Source organism: Crocodylus siamensis, chromosome 11 (assembly GCF_052110815.1).
Source record: "Crocodylus siamensis isolate JL-2025a chromosome 11, ASM5211081v1, whole genome shotgun sequence".
Classification (NCBI taxonomy): Eukaryota; Metazoa; Chordata; order Crocodylia; family Crocodylidae; genus Crocodylus; species Crocodylus siamensis.
Window position 1 is genome coordinate 8,480,536 of NC_143405.1, and position 18,537 is coordinate 8,499,072.

Genomic DNA, 18,537 nt, shown 5'->3' on the forward strand with positions numbered 1-18,537 from the left:
TGCAGCTCAAAGGACAGCCTGGCATTGGAGGCAGCCTGACAGGGAGCATTACCATTTCACACACAACACAACACAAAGCAATTTTTTTCCCCCAGAGTACTCATTCTTTCAGGCTCAATAGCCCTGAAAATTGGCACCATCATACTGTTAAATGCATCGATCTGCTAAATCAACTCCCACTGTGTTTGGCTATGGCTAAATTTAGTCCTGAATCCCCCTTCCTGCCCCTGCACTTCTCGGTACTTTGCCCAACCGGGTCAGCCGACCACCGCTCTCCTGTGACACAGAGATCTCCAGGAAGGATATCACTCGCAGACAGGACAAAATCCCCCACCTCCTGCCTGGTCTGCATTGCTCTGCCTCTGCAGATCCAAAGGCATTAATTACAGTGCCTCACCTAGGGTTGTTCATGCATCTGTCTTTATGCTGGCAATGTCAATGGGAAATATTCTGATTTAAGGGGCATTGTCACAGAAGTACTGTCACCTTCCTGCGCTTTCACGCACATTTCTGTTGCATGATGCCACCCTAGTGAGGCAACCTAGTTCATGACCTGGTAGAAGTGGCACCAATATTGTCAGGAATAAAGTAATATTGCCTATTGTGCGCTCTCTCATTTCTTCTCACTTAATGGTACAAACCCACCTGCAAATTAGCTCCTGCAGCTCAGCAAACTTTGCTTTTACCTCACATAGCTGGAACGCTGTGTATAGGCACCTCCAGTAGTCAGGATGCTGCATGGGGATGTAGGGGACTCTTCTAGCCACAGCTCTATCCCTGGGTCGTTGTGTGAGTCTGGGTCATCACATCTCCTCTCTGCGCCCCTCTTGCCCTTCGTGTTGTTTCTTTAGCTATCTGGACGAGGACTGCAGTTGTGCACAATGGCACACCAGGGTAGGCTGGATCCATGATACGCTGATGCATGGGGGAGCGAATCCACTGGAGTGGCCCAAGGGCAGTAAGTAAGCTTGGAAGTGGCACACGCCAGCCAACAGAGGGGCTGGTTCATGCTCTGCTGTATGGCTAACATCCCCAAGGGTCAAAAGTACCTTTAAGGGCTTGGGTGTTTCCACATGCGCACCAAGGGAGACACGAGCTAGCACTAGGCGGGCACCCTCCTAGGAGCAGCGTTGTCTCCATTTCTCAGAAATGAGGCCTGTGGGCTCAGAGACCTGTGGGATTTGACCAGGAGGAAGGCAGAGCCCCTCCTGACTTGCAAACATGGGCTTCATGAAAGGCAGAAAGAGGAACCAGCTAGGGAGAAGCCAAGCTGTCTGGTTAAAGAACGGGCATGCCAGCCTCTCGCCAGCCCAAAGGAACCAAGGACAGAGCCTGAACATGCATTGATGACAGATGGAGGAAAGCCCGGGGCCACGTATGGATCTCATGGATGTCAACAGCACATCTCCAACTGCAAACGAGGCCTGTGTTGGTCTTTCTTTTGTACATCTTTTGCTTTTCTTGGATGCATTTGAGAGCCAGCTCCACCAGTCCCAGGAGCTTGCTGTCCCCCAGGCATGATCAGCACAGTGTACTGAAGGCCCCCGTGAGTCCTCGCAGAGCAAACGTGCTTCTAGTCCGCTCTCGGGAGCACACATCACCTGCCAGACAAGCCCCTGGGGCCAACAACCCCCTCAGCAAGACACAAATGCGCTTCTGGTTTTCCTCAACAATGATTTATTTTTAAATATACTATGCAGGAGAGACCAGAATAAAAAATAACCCCCGAAAAAACCAAAAACAGAGAAAGTGAGGGGGAAGGGGGAAAAGCCATGTACAGAAACCATCTGTATTGGACCAAAACCAAAGGGAACAGCCCCTTGGGTATCACGAAGAGGAAGGACAGAGCTATTTACACGTAGTAAAAAAAGGACAAAAGGAGTCTACAAAAGTGTGTAATACCAAGATACAAGTGTATAATATAGTGGCACAAGAGGTTATCAACAACGTAAAAACAGTACCTCAGAAACAACAGTCCAAGGCATGGGGTTTTTTGATTTTTTTGCTTGTGGTTTTTTTTTTTTCTTTAAAGGCAGCCTGTGGCATGTGGTTCTTGTTTGTTTTTATTGTTTAAACGTCTGTCGTGCGTTAAGTCGCGGCTGGTTGTGAGGTCGCAAGGTGGCGTGAACACACAACAGAACGCGTTATGGGAAATCATATATAAAACCGAGAGCTCCTAAGTGGAAAAAATAAAATAAAATACAAATGGAAGGCGATTAGTGTTTAAAGATACACAAAAGGAAGGGACCTGGGATGGGGAGCTTGCTTTCTTCTCTCGTTTGGAACGGTTACAAGGAGTTAAATTGCACTGTTAATAGCCCTAAGCCTTGTCCTTTTACTAACAGGCACATTGCAGTTAGTTCCCAGTTGGCTGAATTAGTTGGGAAGGTCAAAGCAACCTGGGAAAGGTGCTCCTTGGAGGCACATGTTCACAGCTCCCTTGGGGACATACACCCAGGGGAAGAACCGTCTGCAGGCTCCCCAGGTCCTTTAATCCTGACCAGAACCGTCAGAGTATCATTGGGGCAATCAAGTTTTCCCATGGAAGTAGAACAACCTACGCTAACCGGCAAGGGTGACCCTAAGCACTTCAGTGGGATTCAGTGTTGATGCTGAAAGGAAGGGTTTGCAACATGCTGCTTCCCTCCTTCTCACAGGGACTGCATGGGGGAGTGGTGGCCGGGTCTGATACAGCCCTTATGTGCTCACTGCTCCTGTGTCATTGAAGCAGCTGGAAATTTTAGGCAAATAACAGCTTTGCCGGTGCATCTCCTCAAGACCACTTGGGATGCACCAACTCGGCTGAAACAACTGCTGGAGGCACACTGGAATCTTTCTGGATGGGTTTATCGACCTCCCCACCCATTGCAACCCTCCTATCCCTCGCTCAGTGACAGGCGGCAGCTCTCAGCGCTCCAAACTACTCTGCAATTCCCCCAAGTGTCGACTATCAGGAGAGCATGAGCTGCTCTTTTCTCCCCAAACCCTGTCTGTCTTTTATTGCTACCAAAGAGAGATTCACAAACGGGATCACAGCATTAACAGGGACCATCCGCAACAATCCAAACCTCCAGCGATTCATTTGGACTCTCCACCGTGAAGAAGTCACGAGAAACGTGGATCTGTTGGCTGGCAGCTAAGGGCTGCGGATGGAGCCGTTGGGAAGATTTTGGTAAACATCTTTCATAGCGTCCTATTTCACGAACGAGTTACATAGATACTCCACCCCTGAGCCCCAATCTGACACATTAATGTCACTCACAGAAGCGTCAGACTCAGGCAGGGGACGTGCGCTGTGACTCCCCCCTGGAAAGCAGCGGGCATATTGCTATTCAAACACAACGCTGGGGCAGGGGGAGGGAATGACACGGCAGTAGGACTCCCTCCCGGAGGGGGGCAGAACATCAACGTCCATCAGTCCAGCTTCAAGCTTAAAGCTCTGTCCAGAACAACAGAATATTAAGGAAAAGGCATGATGTGACCTCGGCACTTCGCCTTGTCGTCCACAAGGCAAGAACTCCACAGATGAGAGGATTGTGAGTACGTGAGTCGCAGGGAGCCTGGGTGAAAAGGGAGGAAAAGTGCATCTTGATGGACACCCTGGCTTAGGCAGCAGGGCAGCGTTCAACAGTCTGGGTTCATCCCTGTCCCCAAGGCCCCTGGTCCCCTATCAGTCTGCACGTGTGCTCCCAGTTCTCTCTGCGGCTGGCTTTGGCCCATGACAAGCAGCAGCCACCTGACTTCTGCTACCTCTGAACAATGTCACTGATTTCTTTCACCGAGCTGAGAAGCTTGCTAAAGTCCTGTGTGGCTGCCGGGCCGCTGCCAGCTGTGGCCGGGCAGATCTGGAGCTCCCGGAGGTTGTTCTCCAGCTTATTGATGGCCTCCCGGAAAGCAAACTTGTTCCTCATCTGCTGGATGGAGTCCACGTAGCTCACACAGAAGGTGTAGAGGTTCTTGCCGGCCTCCAGGACGGCACTGTGGCTTGCCATTTGTTCCGAGTTCTTGCTGATGGCGAGGCGCAGGGCCTCCGTGCTTTCCAATACCACTCCCTTGGTGATGGTGCCACTAGCGATCCTCTCTGGAGGCTGGCGGGTCTTCCGCAGCGACACTCTGGTGGAGATGAGAGGGATGAAGGCTGTGGATGATGGCTGGTCGCCACCTGAGGCTGAAAGGACTGCGGAAGAGGGGGCTGGGGCTGCTGTGGTCAGCATCTTGCTGGAGGACTGTGGCTTTGGTATGGAGGGGAGTCCTGGCTTTTTGCCCCCTTCCCCTGGCTGGTTTGGCTTGGCAGCATCGCTGCCGGCAGCGTCTGCAACCTGAGGCAGTGGTTTGGATTTAGGACCCGACACTGCATCCACTGTTGCTTCGTGCCCAGGGCTGTGGGAGGCTTTTCCAGGCCTGCCGACAGAGGATGAAGACAGCGGAAGTGGTGGGGCTGGCTTCAGTTTTGATAGCTTCCCCTTGTCCTTCTCTGAAGTCTGTTTGAGCCTCCTCATTCTGGGCTCTTCTGTGGAAGCCTTGCTAGCACCCACAAACATGGCAGAGCTGACTTTCACAGCAGGCCCTTGGTCCGTTGTTGTAGGGGTACCTAAGGCACTCAATTTGACACCGTCATCCTTATGAGCCACACCGGAGGACAGAGGACCGGCAGGCTGCCTGCGCAAGAGTTTGGGCGTCAGCGTGGGTGGGCTGGATCCAGGGCTTGACTCGGCGTCTTTGAACACATCGTCGGTCGCCTCCTCGTTCTTCTTCAGCAGCCGCGGTGGGGGTGTTGCCGTCCCCTTGGTGGCAAGATCTGCCTTGCTCTCATTTGCCCGCTTCCGTGGCAGGGCAGGCTTCTCACTTTTGTGCCCCCCGAAGGTGGATGAATCAAACTGCCGCCCTGTGGATTGTGGGTCCCGGGGTAGTGTCACCGACTTCCACTCAGTGTCTTTGGCTCCGTGGGGCACGCATGAGGCAGAGCAGGACCGCAGGAAGCGCTTGCTGGCATTAGAGCTGCTCTCGTCTTCACCAGCAGCTGCTCGGCTGCTGGTCATGGTGCTGGACTTTTTCCACAGGTGGGGCGATAAAAAGCCAGAGTTCCCCGTGACTGCCCCGTTGATGACCCCAGCCCCATTGCTCGGGCCCTGGAATTTGGAAGGATCGGCAGCTTCCGTAGGCAGCGTGGTGAAAGCCCCGTTGCCGGCATCCCTGCTCTCATCCTCACCCCCTACCCTGCGGTCCGGGTGGCCATCTATCTCCCGGAAGGAGCTGCTGCGCTTTGGAGGGGTAGGGGCTGTCTTCTTCTTCTTCTTGATAAGAGCGCTGAAGAGGTTGGTCTTTTTGTCCTTTGGAAGCAGCCGCTCGTCTTCATTTAAACTGCTCTCCAGGGCGACTCTTTCCTTCCGTGGAAGCAACGGAGACACGGCCGGTTCATGCTCCAGATGGTCTGCAAGGAACAGAGAAGATTCTATTGAGCTTCACTTCGCTTCACGAAACAGAACAATCTGTTCTCCTCTGAGACTGCCGTGCTCTGACACCGCCTAATAGGCACCGGCTCTGTAAACAGAGGCCCACGCTCAGACCTGCTGCAAAGTGGATACAGCTCCACCGAGGCCAGGGCTGGATTTGGTCCAGAATCCCGAGGTACGCTCAATCCTGACATACATCTGGATGTCTCTCTAGCTTTGCTGGTTCACAGACTGAATGAGTATCAAGGGCAGGTTAGTCCTTTTGCTGCTGGCTCCTTCCCAGCCACTCACTGAAGGGACAAAGAAGTTCCCCACTAACCTACTTCCTCATCTCCCTGCTTGGTTAAACTACAAACCTCCCCCTCTCCCATCTTCAATCTCTGGTGGAGCAAAAATAACTAGGACACAAGAAGAAATCAGGATCACTCCAGCAGCAGAATATGAAGAGCTGCACCGTGATGAAGACAGGCAGTCTTTGACAATGGAGGAAAGCAGGGATAATGGACTGCTCCAGTGGAATTGCTCTGGGAGAAGAAGATGGAATGACCCCTTTACCACTTATAAGAGAAATTATAAAATGAACAGTGGTTTATGATAAATTTAGAGGGAGTCCTGAAGGATTCCACGTTTGAATGACAGGAGGTCTTGTTCACAGGTCAGGGACTGCAACAGGAGCACTCAAACAGCTCTCTAATTTGAGACAGAGCTGCCTGCAGGGCAGTAGATACATTTACAGCTTGAGCAGGCAGCAAGAGGAGATGAAGCAGGGTTAAAGAAAGAGAAAAGGATCCTTTTTAGTCACGTAAAGGTAAATATCTATACTGGTGTCTCAGCTGAGAGAAGGGGATAATCTTTTTTTTTTTTCTTTAAGACAGAGATGCATATTTCAGGAAGAAATGCAGTATCCGCCAGGAAGCAGATCAGACCCTTTTGCGAACACATATTTAGACTGTTCACATGCAGCTGAATACGTTTGTATGTGCCCAACCAAAAAGAAATGTTAAAATAATCTTTAGAGGGGAAACTTTTCCTGAGAGCAGACACAAGTCACTCTGAGCAACTCTGCTCAACCTCCTACAATCTGGAAAGAGATTTTTCCTGAAAGGACAGGGTAGGGATCAGACACCAGTTCAAGTCTCTTGTATCTCCTGCCAAGGACAAGCCTCTCTCAGTGGTCAAGACACAAGCTCAGAGCTCCTCACCAAGCGCGCTCTATTCAGAAGGAAGTCCATCTGCCCTGGATACCCATGAGCAACTGGAAGTGGATAAAAGACAAAGGATTGTTTTAGGTCTCTACTGGGATGTTGTTAAGATACATGCACCTCACTTATGCCTACACACACACTTTGTCATCTCTCACCAGACTGGGATATGACAAAGTATCGGTGAGAAAACTACCACGTGTGGACTAAAACCGCCCCAAAGAGGAGGGCTGGTGATAACCTTCTGTACTGTGCATGCATGCCATACACACACACACCCACACACACATCCACCCAACATACAAAAGATTTCTGGGACCTCAAGTACACAAAACATAATGAACAGATTAATAACATTCCTGCTCTCATATAGTGTTTTCCATCAGTTAAATCTGAAAGTGCACTGCTAAGGGTTTTGCCCACTACAGTCAGAATCAGCACCTTTAGCCAGAGCTGGCAAAAACAACTTATCTGCAATATTATTTTTTTTTAAAAAAAAACAAATTTCATTTTAAAACATTCTGGGTACAAATTAAGTGTCTGTGCTCAATGTTTTATCATTGTTTTCAACAGCCCCCGAATGGAAACTACACGCTTTGAGAATCTGACTGAGAGGTTGTTTAATTTCATGGTAGATTTTGTAAATACCTCTGTGGCCCTTGCTGAAATTATATTTGGTACCTGCCAGAAGTAATACACTTCAGCGTTTCAAAGCAGACACTCAGTATGATTTGGGGCCGGAAAACCTTCCCTTATCAGACGCTGCACTGCGCACACAATTCTGAACGCTACCCAGCTTATTTCAGACAGAAGGCAGGGTGGCTTATTTATGCCACCCTGGCAGCACCAAGAGACTGGAAGTCGAGGCAAGTCCCCTTTGCTGGGACTTTTCTTGCACTGGGACAGCATGGGGGTGGGGATAGGGGACTCAGCCCAGCTCTCTGATGGGTCCTGCTCTACAGATGGCTGAGGATCACGAGGGCATGACATACGCACTCTGTCCTCTGGCACTGCTCTGAAGTTGCCAACTGCAGTGGATATACAACAGCTCCTAGGGCAGTTCAGACTTCTGAGAGTGATAAGGGCTATATCAGTCCTTGAACCAGGTGACAGTTCAATAGATATCTCCCATTCTGGGCTGTATCTCTTGCTGCTGCAACTCCCAGTACTAACACCGATCTGTATCCAGCTACAAAAGTGTTGGGAGCTACAACGATGGATTCCTCAATCAAGAGAGAAACCAGGACACCTCATGGCAGCAGAAATATCCACAAGGTTGCGGGGGAGGGTTGGTCCTGTTTCTATCATGTCTTCGAGGTTCTCTCTGGATTCAGGCATCCTCTCTGTCTCAGGCTGCCTCATGCACAGGGCAGAGTGGCTGAAGATGTGACATACCACATTCCCCCTGACTTCTGGGGTGTGCTGGCTCCAAGCTCTCGTTGGCTTCTTTGTTTTCAGCTGCCCTCCTGGATGTCCTTGTTTTGGTCGGTAGTTCTGGAGCCTGCAGAAAGTTACTCACGACACTTCTCATCCCTTTTTTCCCCAGCTCTTTCTCCACCTCTGGAAGGCACAGAGAAGGATGTTTAGAAGGGAAACTGGAAGGATAGAGACAAAAGATAAAACTATTAAACTATTAAGGAATAATGGGGAAAGAGAGAGGCTGATGGCATGGGGGGTGCTTAACATTGTTCAACCAGAAGACCTCTAGGCAGTACGCACACGTACATGTACAGGTCTCCTCTACTTTTTTACCTTTTTTTTTTTTTTTTTTAAAAAAAACATTGGGAGGTACAAATCACAAAGTTTCACTGCAAAGCTACATTGTTGGACCATTCAGAGATAGCCACAAATTAAGAGTAAGCTTACTACCTTATCGTGGAAATTCTTAACAAGTTCCACAGCCAGGGTATTTGTGGGGAAGGAGAGGGGGTCCCGGGAGAAGGTAACAGTCATGAAAATTGCTAAACAAGAAGCTCCTAGTTGCATTTCCCACCTGCAGGCCACAGCCATAATGGGGTGGAAGCGAAGAAGGACAATGCCCCTGTTCATTCCTACAGGGCAACTTCATTTCCCAGGAGCGTAGGTGTTCCACCCTCTTTGAGTGGCCGGGATCCACACAGGAATCACAGAGTTTCTCCATTCATCTGGTTTCCATGACCGCAGTGAAAAACCCACAGCCACAATTTATGATGCTTTTGTCCTATCACTTCCTCTTCCAGACATGGTGCCAGCAGAAAGGGAAGTGGACCTACCGTCTGATATGCTGGATTCTTGAAACATCGTCTCAAACGCCTGGTGAATTTCAGCAAACGAGGGCCTGTCTGAAGGGCTCCACTGCCAGCCTGGAAGAGCAGCGGTATCAAAACCTTCTAAACCAGCCTCACAAACTTTCGTTAAGCTGCACAGCACTTCTGGGGAGCCAACCCCACGCCATGATTCCTGCTTTAATGAGAGGCCAGCTACAGTACAGACGCTAGACGCCTAGTTTGAAGCAGCCACAGCACCCAGCAAAGCCAACAGGGGCTGTGGCTGCTCTTCAACTTCAGACTAGAAATGGTAAAAGCCAGAATGGCAGAGCAATGCTTAGTCCCCTCCCACAGCTAAAGGTGGGTGCACAATCCTGTCTTTAGATCCCCAGGACACGTGACCCAACACTACCCAGCTCCCATTCTTAGCAGGGAATAAGCCCGCCTCTGTGACAAGAACGGGCTACTTCAGACCTTTGACATCCTCTTGGGAGAGCCAAGTTTAACATGGGAGCCAAGCGCCTTCACACAAAGCTGCCCCTTCTGCCTGTAACCACATCCCGGGCCTTCTACTACATCTCTGCAGAGCTCCAGCAGCTTGTCTCTGTGTTTGTGAAGACTCACATGCTCTCATGAGTTCATAGACTTTCTCAGGGCATCCTTCTGGGCGCTCCATGCGATAGTCCTTCTCCAACAGCTCGTACACCTGAGAGAGGTCAATCCCAGGGTATGGGGACATGCCGTATGTCGCAATTTCCCACAGTAGGACACCAAAGGCTGCAATAAAGAAAACGCAAAGCTTAGTCTTGAGGTACTTCCCCAAGCCGCAAGTTGGCTTTTGGTGGGTGGCTAAAATCAACCTTCCCTTGTACTTAGCAAGCCCCCTTCTCTGGGAGGCTTGCACTCCACAGTAGCAAGGATGCTGCCATAGCATAACAAGTCTCTTTATCGGTGCAGACAAGTCCCCTGTGATATGACAGAGTGGAATTAGACTAATTTTCAGCATATCTGCTGTCTCCAACCCGAATGCCTTGAGATCCTTCAAGTCCTGTTAAAGGCACAATTAAGAGACTTCACAGTGGATTAGCTGAAACTACGTCTCTGCAGTACAGCAGCCTCCCTGCAAATCTGACAGCTCCTCTCATATCTCCCCTGCCTCCTTCCTGTTAGGACTCCCATATCCAAATGGTTCAGTTGCTTTGGGTTGCCTGCATTCCTGGAGCATGACAATCTGCAGGGGGAAAAGCAGCAGTTCCAATATCAGGATGGACTTCACAGTGATGACTGCCAACTAGCTGAGGCATTAGGATTCGCTAGAAACCGTAACACAAGGTATAATCACTGCTTGCAACTGTCTTCAATATAGATGGGGCATCTGAGTCACATAACTGTTTAGGGGGGTTGGAAATGAATGTCAGCCACTAAACTAGGACTCAAGTCTAAAGAACAAACTCAACACCAGAGCAACAACCAGCATGTAATTAGCTCAGTCATTGGACTCTGGTTTTAACCTGAAGAGAAAGCAATTACAATCCAGCATAAGTAATGAAATCACATCAATTTACATGGTAACCACCGAGGGCAATCTATGCTAGACATGGCCACAAACAGATCTGCTTGAATACTGTCTGCAGGCAATGAGGTGTGTGCATGCAAACTTCTGAACCCCTAGCCACAGCAGCAAGCATCCATGGAAGGCCTGCTCGCTTGATCTCGAGTCACAGTCCAGAATCCCTAAGCCCTGGTCCCGCTATGCAGAATCCGGTTAGATATTAACATAGCCTTATGTCTTTAATATATAGCTTCTCCAAATACATTAAATTAAAACTACACAGAAAATGCCCCAGCCATCACTGGAGAACATCACCACCCCTGGTGCTTTGTGACAGCTATTCAACAACACATACATTGCACAGAAAGTTGCACCATTTTACCCGCCACAGACTCGAGACTTTTTCCACCATCACTGTAACTGTCAGCTGTATCCCTCAGCAACTCCCACTGCCCCAAATATCAAGTCCTACTCCAAGCAGAGCTTTCAATAACCTGGAAAAGGAGAACAGAAAACCTGACGATGGACTGAAAGAGGAGGGGGAGCTTAGGGAGTCAGAATGGAGAGAATTTGGCTCTTTTGCAGGGGCCATCAGTCAAGTTCTCTTTGGTGTGGACACACAAAGCAACCACACTTGCAAGTACATCTGCTTGCTCTTGTAGTAGTTTAAAGTGGAGCAAAACTCTAATACCTTTAGATCCACTTCATCGAGAGATAAAGTTATGGCCACTGGCTCACCGATACCACTATAGGAGAAGGCAGATATAACAGTTGCACCCAAACAAATGGTGCATGCTCCTGGGTAGCAACCTCCTCACCCTTTTAAAATGGCTCCAAGTTCAGTCTACCCACAGCCTTCATTTCTCATCTCAGCCAGGGAATTTTACAACTGCATAGTGATACCTGCACCCACACACGTGAAAGAGCCCTGACTCCCACTTTCATCCCAGAAGTAGCTTAGGAAGCCAGTACATTTTCCACCGCACAGTGCCCCATGGTACTATTCCTAGGGCACTACTGATCTGGGGCTGGCTCAGGCGCACATGACCCTGCAAACACTTCATATTTGGATGTTATTGTGGCGGGCAGGCTTTCATGTCTTCCATTCAAATAAGGACAAAGTCCCACCTTGAAGTGGTAAAACCACCAACTCTTTCTTGAAACTGATTCCTAAACAAAGATGACGAGGAAGAAGAAAGCTATCACCATCACCATCAATGATGGGGTGAATACCTACCCCAGACATCAGACTTGATAGAGAACTTATTGTAAGCAAGACTCTCCGGTGCAGTCCACTTGATTGGGAACTTGGCTCCAGCATGGGCGGTGTACGTATCTCCGGTCATCAGCCTGCTCAGGCCAAAATCTGCCACCTTCACCAAGTGGTTCTCTCCTACTAGGCAGTTTCTGGCAGCAAGATCCCTACGACAGCAGGCAAAAAGAAAAGTACAGATCAGGAAAGGTCTCTGCAACATCTCGCACTAAGCAGAACAAAAGCCGTTATTTGTTACCAAAGGACCCCGAGGCTCGGCGTATATTTTCTCCGGGGAAATTGAACAAGAGAGGGACAGATTAGTTGTCATTACTACTTAGTGAAGGTGTCATCAGCCTCCTTTTTTGAAAAGAAAAAATTAGAAATCAAAACCTTCTGAAAAAAAGCTCACTTTCAATAAAAGCTGCCACTGCCACGATAAAAATCATTTTAAACGACAAACTGTCTGAGCTTGTCTTGTTTTACTGAAACAATAAGCGTTTAAAGGTCCTTACCATTTTCCCCTTTTTGTTTTTACATTTCACTCAAGCCAGGCAATCAAAATGCCCTAAGTCACTTCCCATGCCATTTCTAGTCAATTTTCCTCCTGGATTACCATGTTTAAAAGATAGCTGCACTAGTTTTTCCAAACATATCAGACCAAGCAACAAATACCACAATCGGGCACTTCCACATGCTGCATTCAAGAGGTTTTATCCCAAGTGCAAAGCATTATTTGTAAAGAGCAGGAAAATCTCTGCCCAGTCATGAGCTGAAAGTCTCACGTCTCCTTGCGATACGGAGATGAAGACAAACTGCTGTACCAGATTGGACCACCAAGTCCATCTAGCCCAGGTGTTTGGCTACGACAGTGGCCAGCACAAGCTGATACAGAGGAAGACTCAACAAATCATGTGAAACTAGTTATGAAATAACCAGCCACAGAGGAGTTGTTCTCCTTTTTCCCTTCAGAAGCTGGAAACTGGTTCAAGTCTTCATATCGGGGTGGGGAAGGTTATTTCTTTCTAAAGCTCTTCCATGCTGCATCTATGCTGTTACCATACTGCAAGCTCTTCTCAGACCCCATAATTTTATTTTTTCAATCTTGCTAGAGTTCGTGGTCTCAATGGTATCTTGGGGCAAGAAGCTCTACAAGTGACTTAGATATGAACAATGAATGTGTTTCCTGGGATTACATTTCTGAGAAAATATTTAGTTCACTTCTCAGGACTCAGATCTCTTCTTTATTTTGAAAATAAGCCCAAGAAGTCCATCAACTCTGCCACCACCACAGTAGGCTGAACTTCCTATTCCTATGGACTTTGATCATGAATGGGGCACCTCATAGTTTCATAGTTTCTAGGGTCGGAAGGGACCTGAGCAGATCATTAAGTCCGACCCCTGCCATGGCAGGAAAGAGTACTGGGGTCAAACGACCCCAGCAAGGTGTTCATCTAACCTCCTCTTAAACACCCCCAGGGTAGGAGCCAGCACCACTTCGCTCGGAAGTCGGTCCCAGATCCTAGCCGCCCTGACTGTGAAGTCGCACCTCCTGATGTCTAGTCTGAATCTACCCTCTGCCAGCTTGTGACCGTTATTCCTGGTCACTCCTGGCAGTGCTCGGGGGAACAGGGACTCCTCCCAGTGCCTGCTGATCCCCCCTGACTAGTTTGGATGATCAAAGAGAAACCCAACAGTTGCTGTGGATGAACCTGTGCAAGCACGATTAAGGCTGTGAGGCATAGCCAAAAGCCCCTGAAGGGGTGATATGGCCAGCATCATATCCAGCCACATTTGGCTTTCCAACCTAAACCTCCAGATGATCATTACAGTTGGGTTGACTAGCAGCTGTCTTTGGTCTTCCACACCGCTGGAATCATGATCTGGAAACACGCGTTACAAAATATTCCCGCACGCACCTTCACATAGACTTGGATTTGCAGAAGAAGGGGCAACAACCAACTTATCATTAAGAAAGGGCTGTGTGAAGACTGGCTGCCACATCACTAGCTCACAGGTAATCTCTCTCAAAGTGCATCGTGCTTGTAAGAGGATAAGACACATGAAAATATTTCTACTAATGTTACATTTTGTATAAAGCTTCCAGACTACATCACATCAAATTAGAAATGGATTCTTCCACAAAATAAGAACAGGCATTTACCTCATATCTCAGCAAGATCTGCCTCTGATAGCGGCTCTTCAAAAAGATTCCTGCAGAGCTCAAACTTTAGAAAAATTGCACTAGAGGCCCATTAAAACACTGCGTAATGTTTCTGGACATCCCCTCTCCTCAGTATTGATCACCGTTGTGTGTCTCTATATATAAAACTCCTCTCATAATCACATTCCTCCTCCTGCCCAATTCATTAAATGAAGTCACAGCCCAGCATTTGAATCTGTGAACGTGCACTGTGACATCACTTGTGAAATAACAGCCCTGGTGGATGTGGGGGTGGCACATTATAAGGAAAAAAAGTTTCTATTTACGTTAGTTATCTGGGCCATTACCAGTAATGGGAGATGAAGTCCTTAAGGCGGCAGAGAAATGAGATTCAGCAGAACATTTCAGAACGTTTGCTTGCTACAAGCAGAGGTGACTAGATACAACAGGGCATATCAGAGGTTGGGAAAGCTCAATTTTATAGCACCACAGTTAGCTTTCCTGACTGACAGGAGAGCTCAAATCAGGTTTGTGTGCAGCATAGGGAATGCATGTTTTAACAAGGAACCTCTACGTTTTACACATGAGCCTCATTCATCTCTATGAGGAGATGGGCAGATTTCATACTCCGGCTAATTGGATAGGAAAGGTCAGGCAGTGGCACAGAGAACTTCTTGTATTAAAAAAGAAAACCCAGCAAAAACTCTCAAGTCTTCATCTAGGATGTGTCATTATATTGCTAGGAGGTCATTTCCACAGACAAAGAATGCAAAGCACTAGCCATAATTGCTGCACATTTAAAGGTCAAAATCCTCCAGATTTTAAGGCTCTGAAGATGTTTAACACACAGATGCATGCAATTCAAGCAATAAAAGAAAACAATCCCCAGAGCAGATGAAACTAGGGTGACAGAAAATGAAAGCACGATGAAAAGGCAGCAGAAGGTGGGCTTTACCGTGATTACTAGTATGTATATAACAATGCCAACCGTTTCAAGGAAGAGATCATTATTGCTGAACATTAATGCCAGAGGAGTAACAGGCAACCTATTTGATAAAGAGCCCTGTTTATTTTAGTGGCTTGCTTTTAAATCAGCAGGTCAGAACTTAAATGCTACTCTTCATGCACATCAATACCTACCTTCACAATGTGTGCAAGTAAGAAAAAAACACCTTAGCTGAAGAGCAGTCCCGAGACTGGCCCCTGTAAAGTATTACCTAACACACGACATTCAACAGCAGCACAAGACATGCCAAGAAGTTGAGCTGTGACATGTAACGCATGTGGATACAATACTGAGGTACTCTGCAAGGCATTATGATAACTCAAGGAGTGTGGGAAGGTGCTCTGCATCCTTCCTACCTGTGTATGAAGTTCTTCTTCTCTAGGTACTCCATGGCTGAGGAGATCTGAGTGGCCATATACAGCAGCACCACGGCATTCACCTCCTGCCGGTTACACTCACGCAAATAATCAAGCAGGTTCCCATATGTCATGAACTCAGTGATGATGTAGAATGGAGGCTCTCGTGTACACACCCCTATTGAGGGAAACATTAAAAACACAATAATTTGCTTCCAGGATGCCTAAGTCTTCAGATTTTGTCCTTCTGGGCAACTTATAAGTGTGTGCTCAGAGGGGTGAAGGATAGGAAAGAGAGACTGTTTCTTAGAAACTGGTTAGTAATCTCTTTTACATTTCCTGCTTTAGGCTATTGCATCTTAAATGCAAGGAAGAATATATCATTAAAAATCATGTACTACTTTCAGGAATTGTGAATTTTGCCAGAGCATAAGTGCCTGTATCTAAAGGCTTGGGATGGTAAGCAGCTTAACTGCTCCTTAAACATCCATATCACTGCACAGGGGTTTAGTTTAAATCCTTCTGCTGGGTATTTATCACTTACCTAATAATTGCACCAAGTTAGGATGCTTGATCTCCTTCATTACCGCAGCTTCTTTCAAGAATTCCTCCACCTCCATGGTGTCCTCCTGCAGCAAAACAGGAGAACTTCAGCAAGCACAATTTGCACGAAGGGAAAACAGATCTCAGCATGTGGACTGAAGAGTAATCACAACCAGACAGCATAAGTCATGACTGCTCCAGGATCACTGCTCCCTGCTGCAGCCACACCACAGTGCCAGGAAGCTTCAGGGTCTGCTTCTCTGCTCCACTATCATTCTTCTATCCTATCCATTTCTTTGGATACACAAAGGTATTTCCCCCTCTGTCCTGGGCTCCTCTCCTGCAAAATCATCTAGAATTTAGAGGGGAAACATCACCTGTGCACTCTCATGACAGAAGAAATGGTGCTATGGTGACAAGGGGGAAAAATGCTAAGACCATCCATATGTGCAAACATCTGAGGCTGCCTTAAGCTGCTGTGCTCCACCACATCCACCATTTGAAAGAGGGAGCACTCATACTGCTGGCTACTCAATTGCAGATGGCAAGTACTCCATGACCAAAGAGTCAAGGTTTTAGGGCTTGTATGTTTGTTCCTGGCTTTTAGGGCATCTATACGCATGCTCTGTGGTCAAGGTGGGTGCTTTAATTAGAGTGGCTCCTAGAGTGCCTGCAGCATTACATGAATTCAGCATCCCACACTTCAAAATGGTGGTGGGGGTGCTTGAATTAAATCTTGTTCAACGAGTTTTAGTTAAAGTGCCCCCACTGCCATTTTGAAGTGTGGGGATGCAGAATAGATGCAACACAGAGGCAGCTGGAGTGCATTAATTAACACGCTCCAGCAACCACAATTTATTGAGTCTGCTTGGACATGTGCCAATTACCATGTGTCAGAGCAGATGTCCGGCACGTATATAGGTGCCCTTAGAGTCTAATATGCAAGGTAAAAGCTCTGGGCAGACATGTCCCTACTAATTATTTATTTAGTACCATAATGTTGCAGGGCATTGCACAAGGCTAAGGAAGATGCCGTCCCTGCTCAGAGGAACAAGTCTTCCTGAACAAGCAGGTGCCGGATGGCCAGAAGGTTGTTTTAAAGTGGTGCAAAAATACAGATATATTTTTAAAAGGTAACTCTTCTTTCTACATCACCATTCCCCTTGTTGGTGGATTAATGCTGAAAGGCCACGTGGAAGACATGTTTTAAGGCAGGATTGCAAGAGATTTGCTGCTGCTGGGTGAGGCTGATAACACCAAGCCGGGCTGCTCCCACGGACCCGGCTGGCAGCGTTCTGCACTTAGCGGCGGTAGTCCTATTCAAACAGCCTCACACCATCGTTTGCTGTTCCTTGCCAATTAAATTTGATTGGCAGCTGTAATTTCCTCAATGCTCTTTGTCGATACTACACAGCTGCAAGGCCCTTAAACCATTTCCGTTGGCAAAGGAAATTGGGTTAATAATCTGGGTTTCAAAACTGACCCCAAATACCTAGTTATCTAATGGACAATTTATAAATTCTGCCAGGCTCATTCTGTGCAGAAGATTATGATCAGTCCTGTGTGTTAAATCTCTTACCCCTCAATGAAGAGGTTAATGGAACAGAAACAAAGGCAGAGAATTACCATAAGAATGGTGCGTCTGCAAGTCTAATGTTCATAAGAGCTCCAGGACTGATCCACCCTCAATCTCCTCCAACAGCAACCCACAGGTAGAGCAAAAGGCATCCTTTCCTCGTGCAACACTGCTGCGTCTCCACTTGGACCTGAAGAGACCACCTCAGGGGATGGGAGCTGCGTGATCACTTCAGACCACCAGCCTCTCCGGCATGAACAAGGACGTCATTACAGCAGGACTGACGGACGTAGACTAGACATCTGAGCTGGACTAGGAGCTGGGCTGAGATGATCAGCTCATTTCACGTAAGCTATCAAAAAGCCCTCACATGGCAATTATATTCTGGATTCAGACTAATGATGTGGAAGGTTAGGAGGCTTTGTCTTCAGTCACCGATCGCCTCCCCGAGCCATCCAGCACCCAACTAAAAAATACCGCATGTTTCTATGTTCTCCAATCTGTGTCATATTAGACAACACCAAAATGTAACTGGAGGAAATAAAGAAGTTCACTTGGCCTTAACAATAAATTCTCATGTTAGCTTGGATGTGCCACAAGTACAACCTGTGGGCGTGGGCACACAAACAGTTAACTCACTGTAAAAAGAGGGGTGGACAGGGGGGACTTCAGCCCTCTTTCACTGAAGGGTAATTTCATAGATTTCATAGACATTAGGGCTGGAAGGGACCTCGAAGATAATCGAGTCCAGCCCCCTGCCCCGAGGGCAGGAAGTCAGCTGGGGGCAAAGGATCTCAGCAAGATAAATGTCCAAATGTCTCTTAAAGGAGTCCAGAGTAGGTGCTTGCACCTAAGCCACTTCTGTGGTTTGGATGCCACTCATCACAGCATAAGAAGATGCACAGCTACTGCTACTACCTCCTTTTACCCTGTAGTAGCTTTCTGTTATAAGCAGACCCCTTCTTGAGGAATAGCAGTGCTGACTATTTAGTCCAATTACTGCTTGAGAAACAGCTAGAAAGAACAAAGCTTGGGGATGCAAGCTTGATCTTTCCAAAATGACTCGATGATCCTCTTATGGCTTTCGTGCTGATATCAAATTGGAAAAGTCAGCCCACTAGCAAGTCTTCTTTCAGTTCCAAAATGCCACTGGCTTTGGAGAATCAGGGCTCTTAATGTCCTCAAAC

The 18,537-nt window shown here is 47.7% G+C and overlaps 1 protein-coding gene across 2 annotated transcripts in view; it reads right to left on the reverse strand.

The window, feature by feature from the left end:
• Positions 1-1,660: 1,660 nt before the first annotated feature.
• The window catches only part of ABL1 (ABL proto-oncogene 1, non-receptor tyrosine kinase), a 97,537-nt gene continuing 80,660 nt past the window's right edge, over positions 1,661-18,537 (reverse strand). For both annotated transcript variants that reach the window (XM_090021323.1, XM_090021324.1), the window contains exons 5-11: positions 15,776-15,860; positions 15,232-15,409; positions 11,691-11,875; positions 9,526-9,678; positions 8,908-8,997; positions 8,051-8,215; positions 1,661-5,431 (exon numbers count right to left, since the gene is read on the reverse strand). In XM_090021323.1, coding sequence (XP_089877449.1) covers positions 3,747-5,431; positions 8,051-8,215; positions 8,908-8,997; positions 9,526-9,678; positions 11,691-11,875; positions 15,232-15,409; positions 15,776-15,860 — 2,541 coding nt within the window. In that variant the 3' untranslated portion in view covers positions 1,661-3,746. The remainder of the gene's footprint in view (positions 5,432-8,050; positions 8,216-8,907; positions 8,998-9,525; positions 9,679-11,690; positions 11,876-15,231; positions 15,410-15,775; positions 15,861-18,537) is intronic.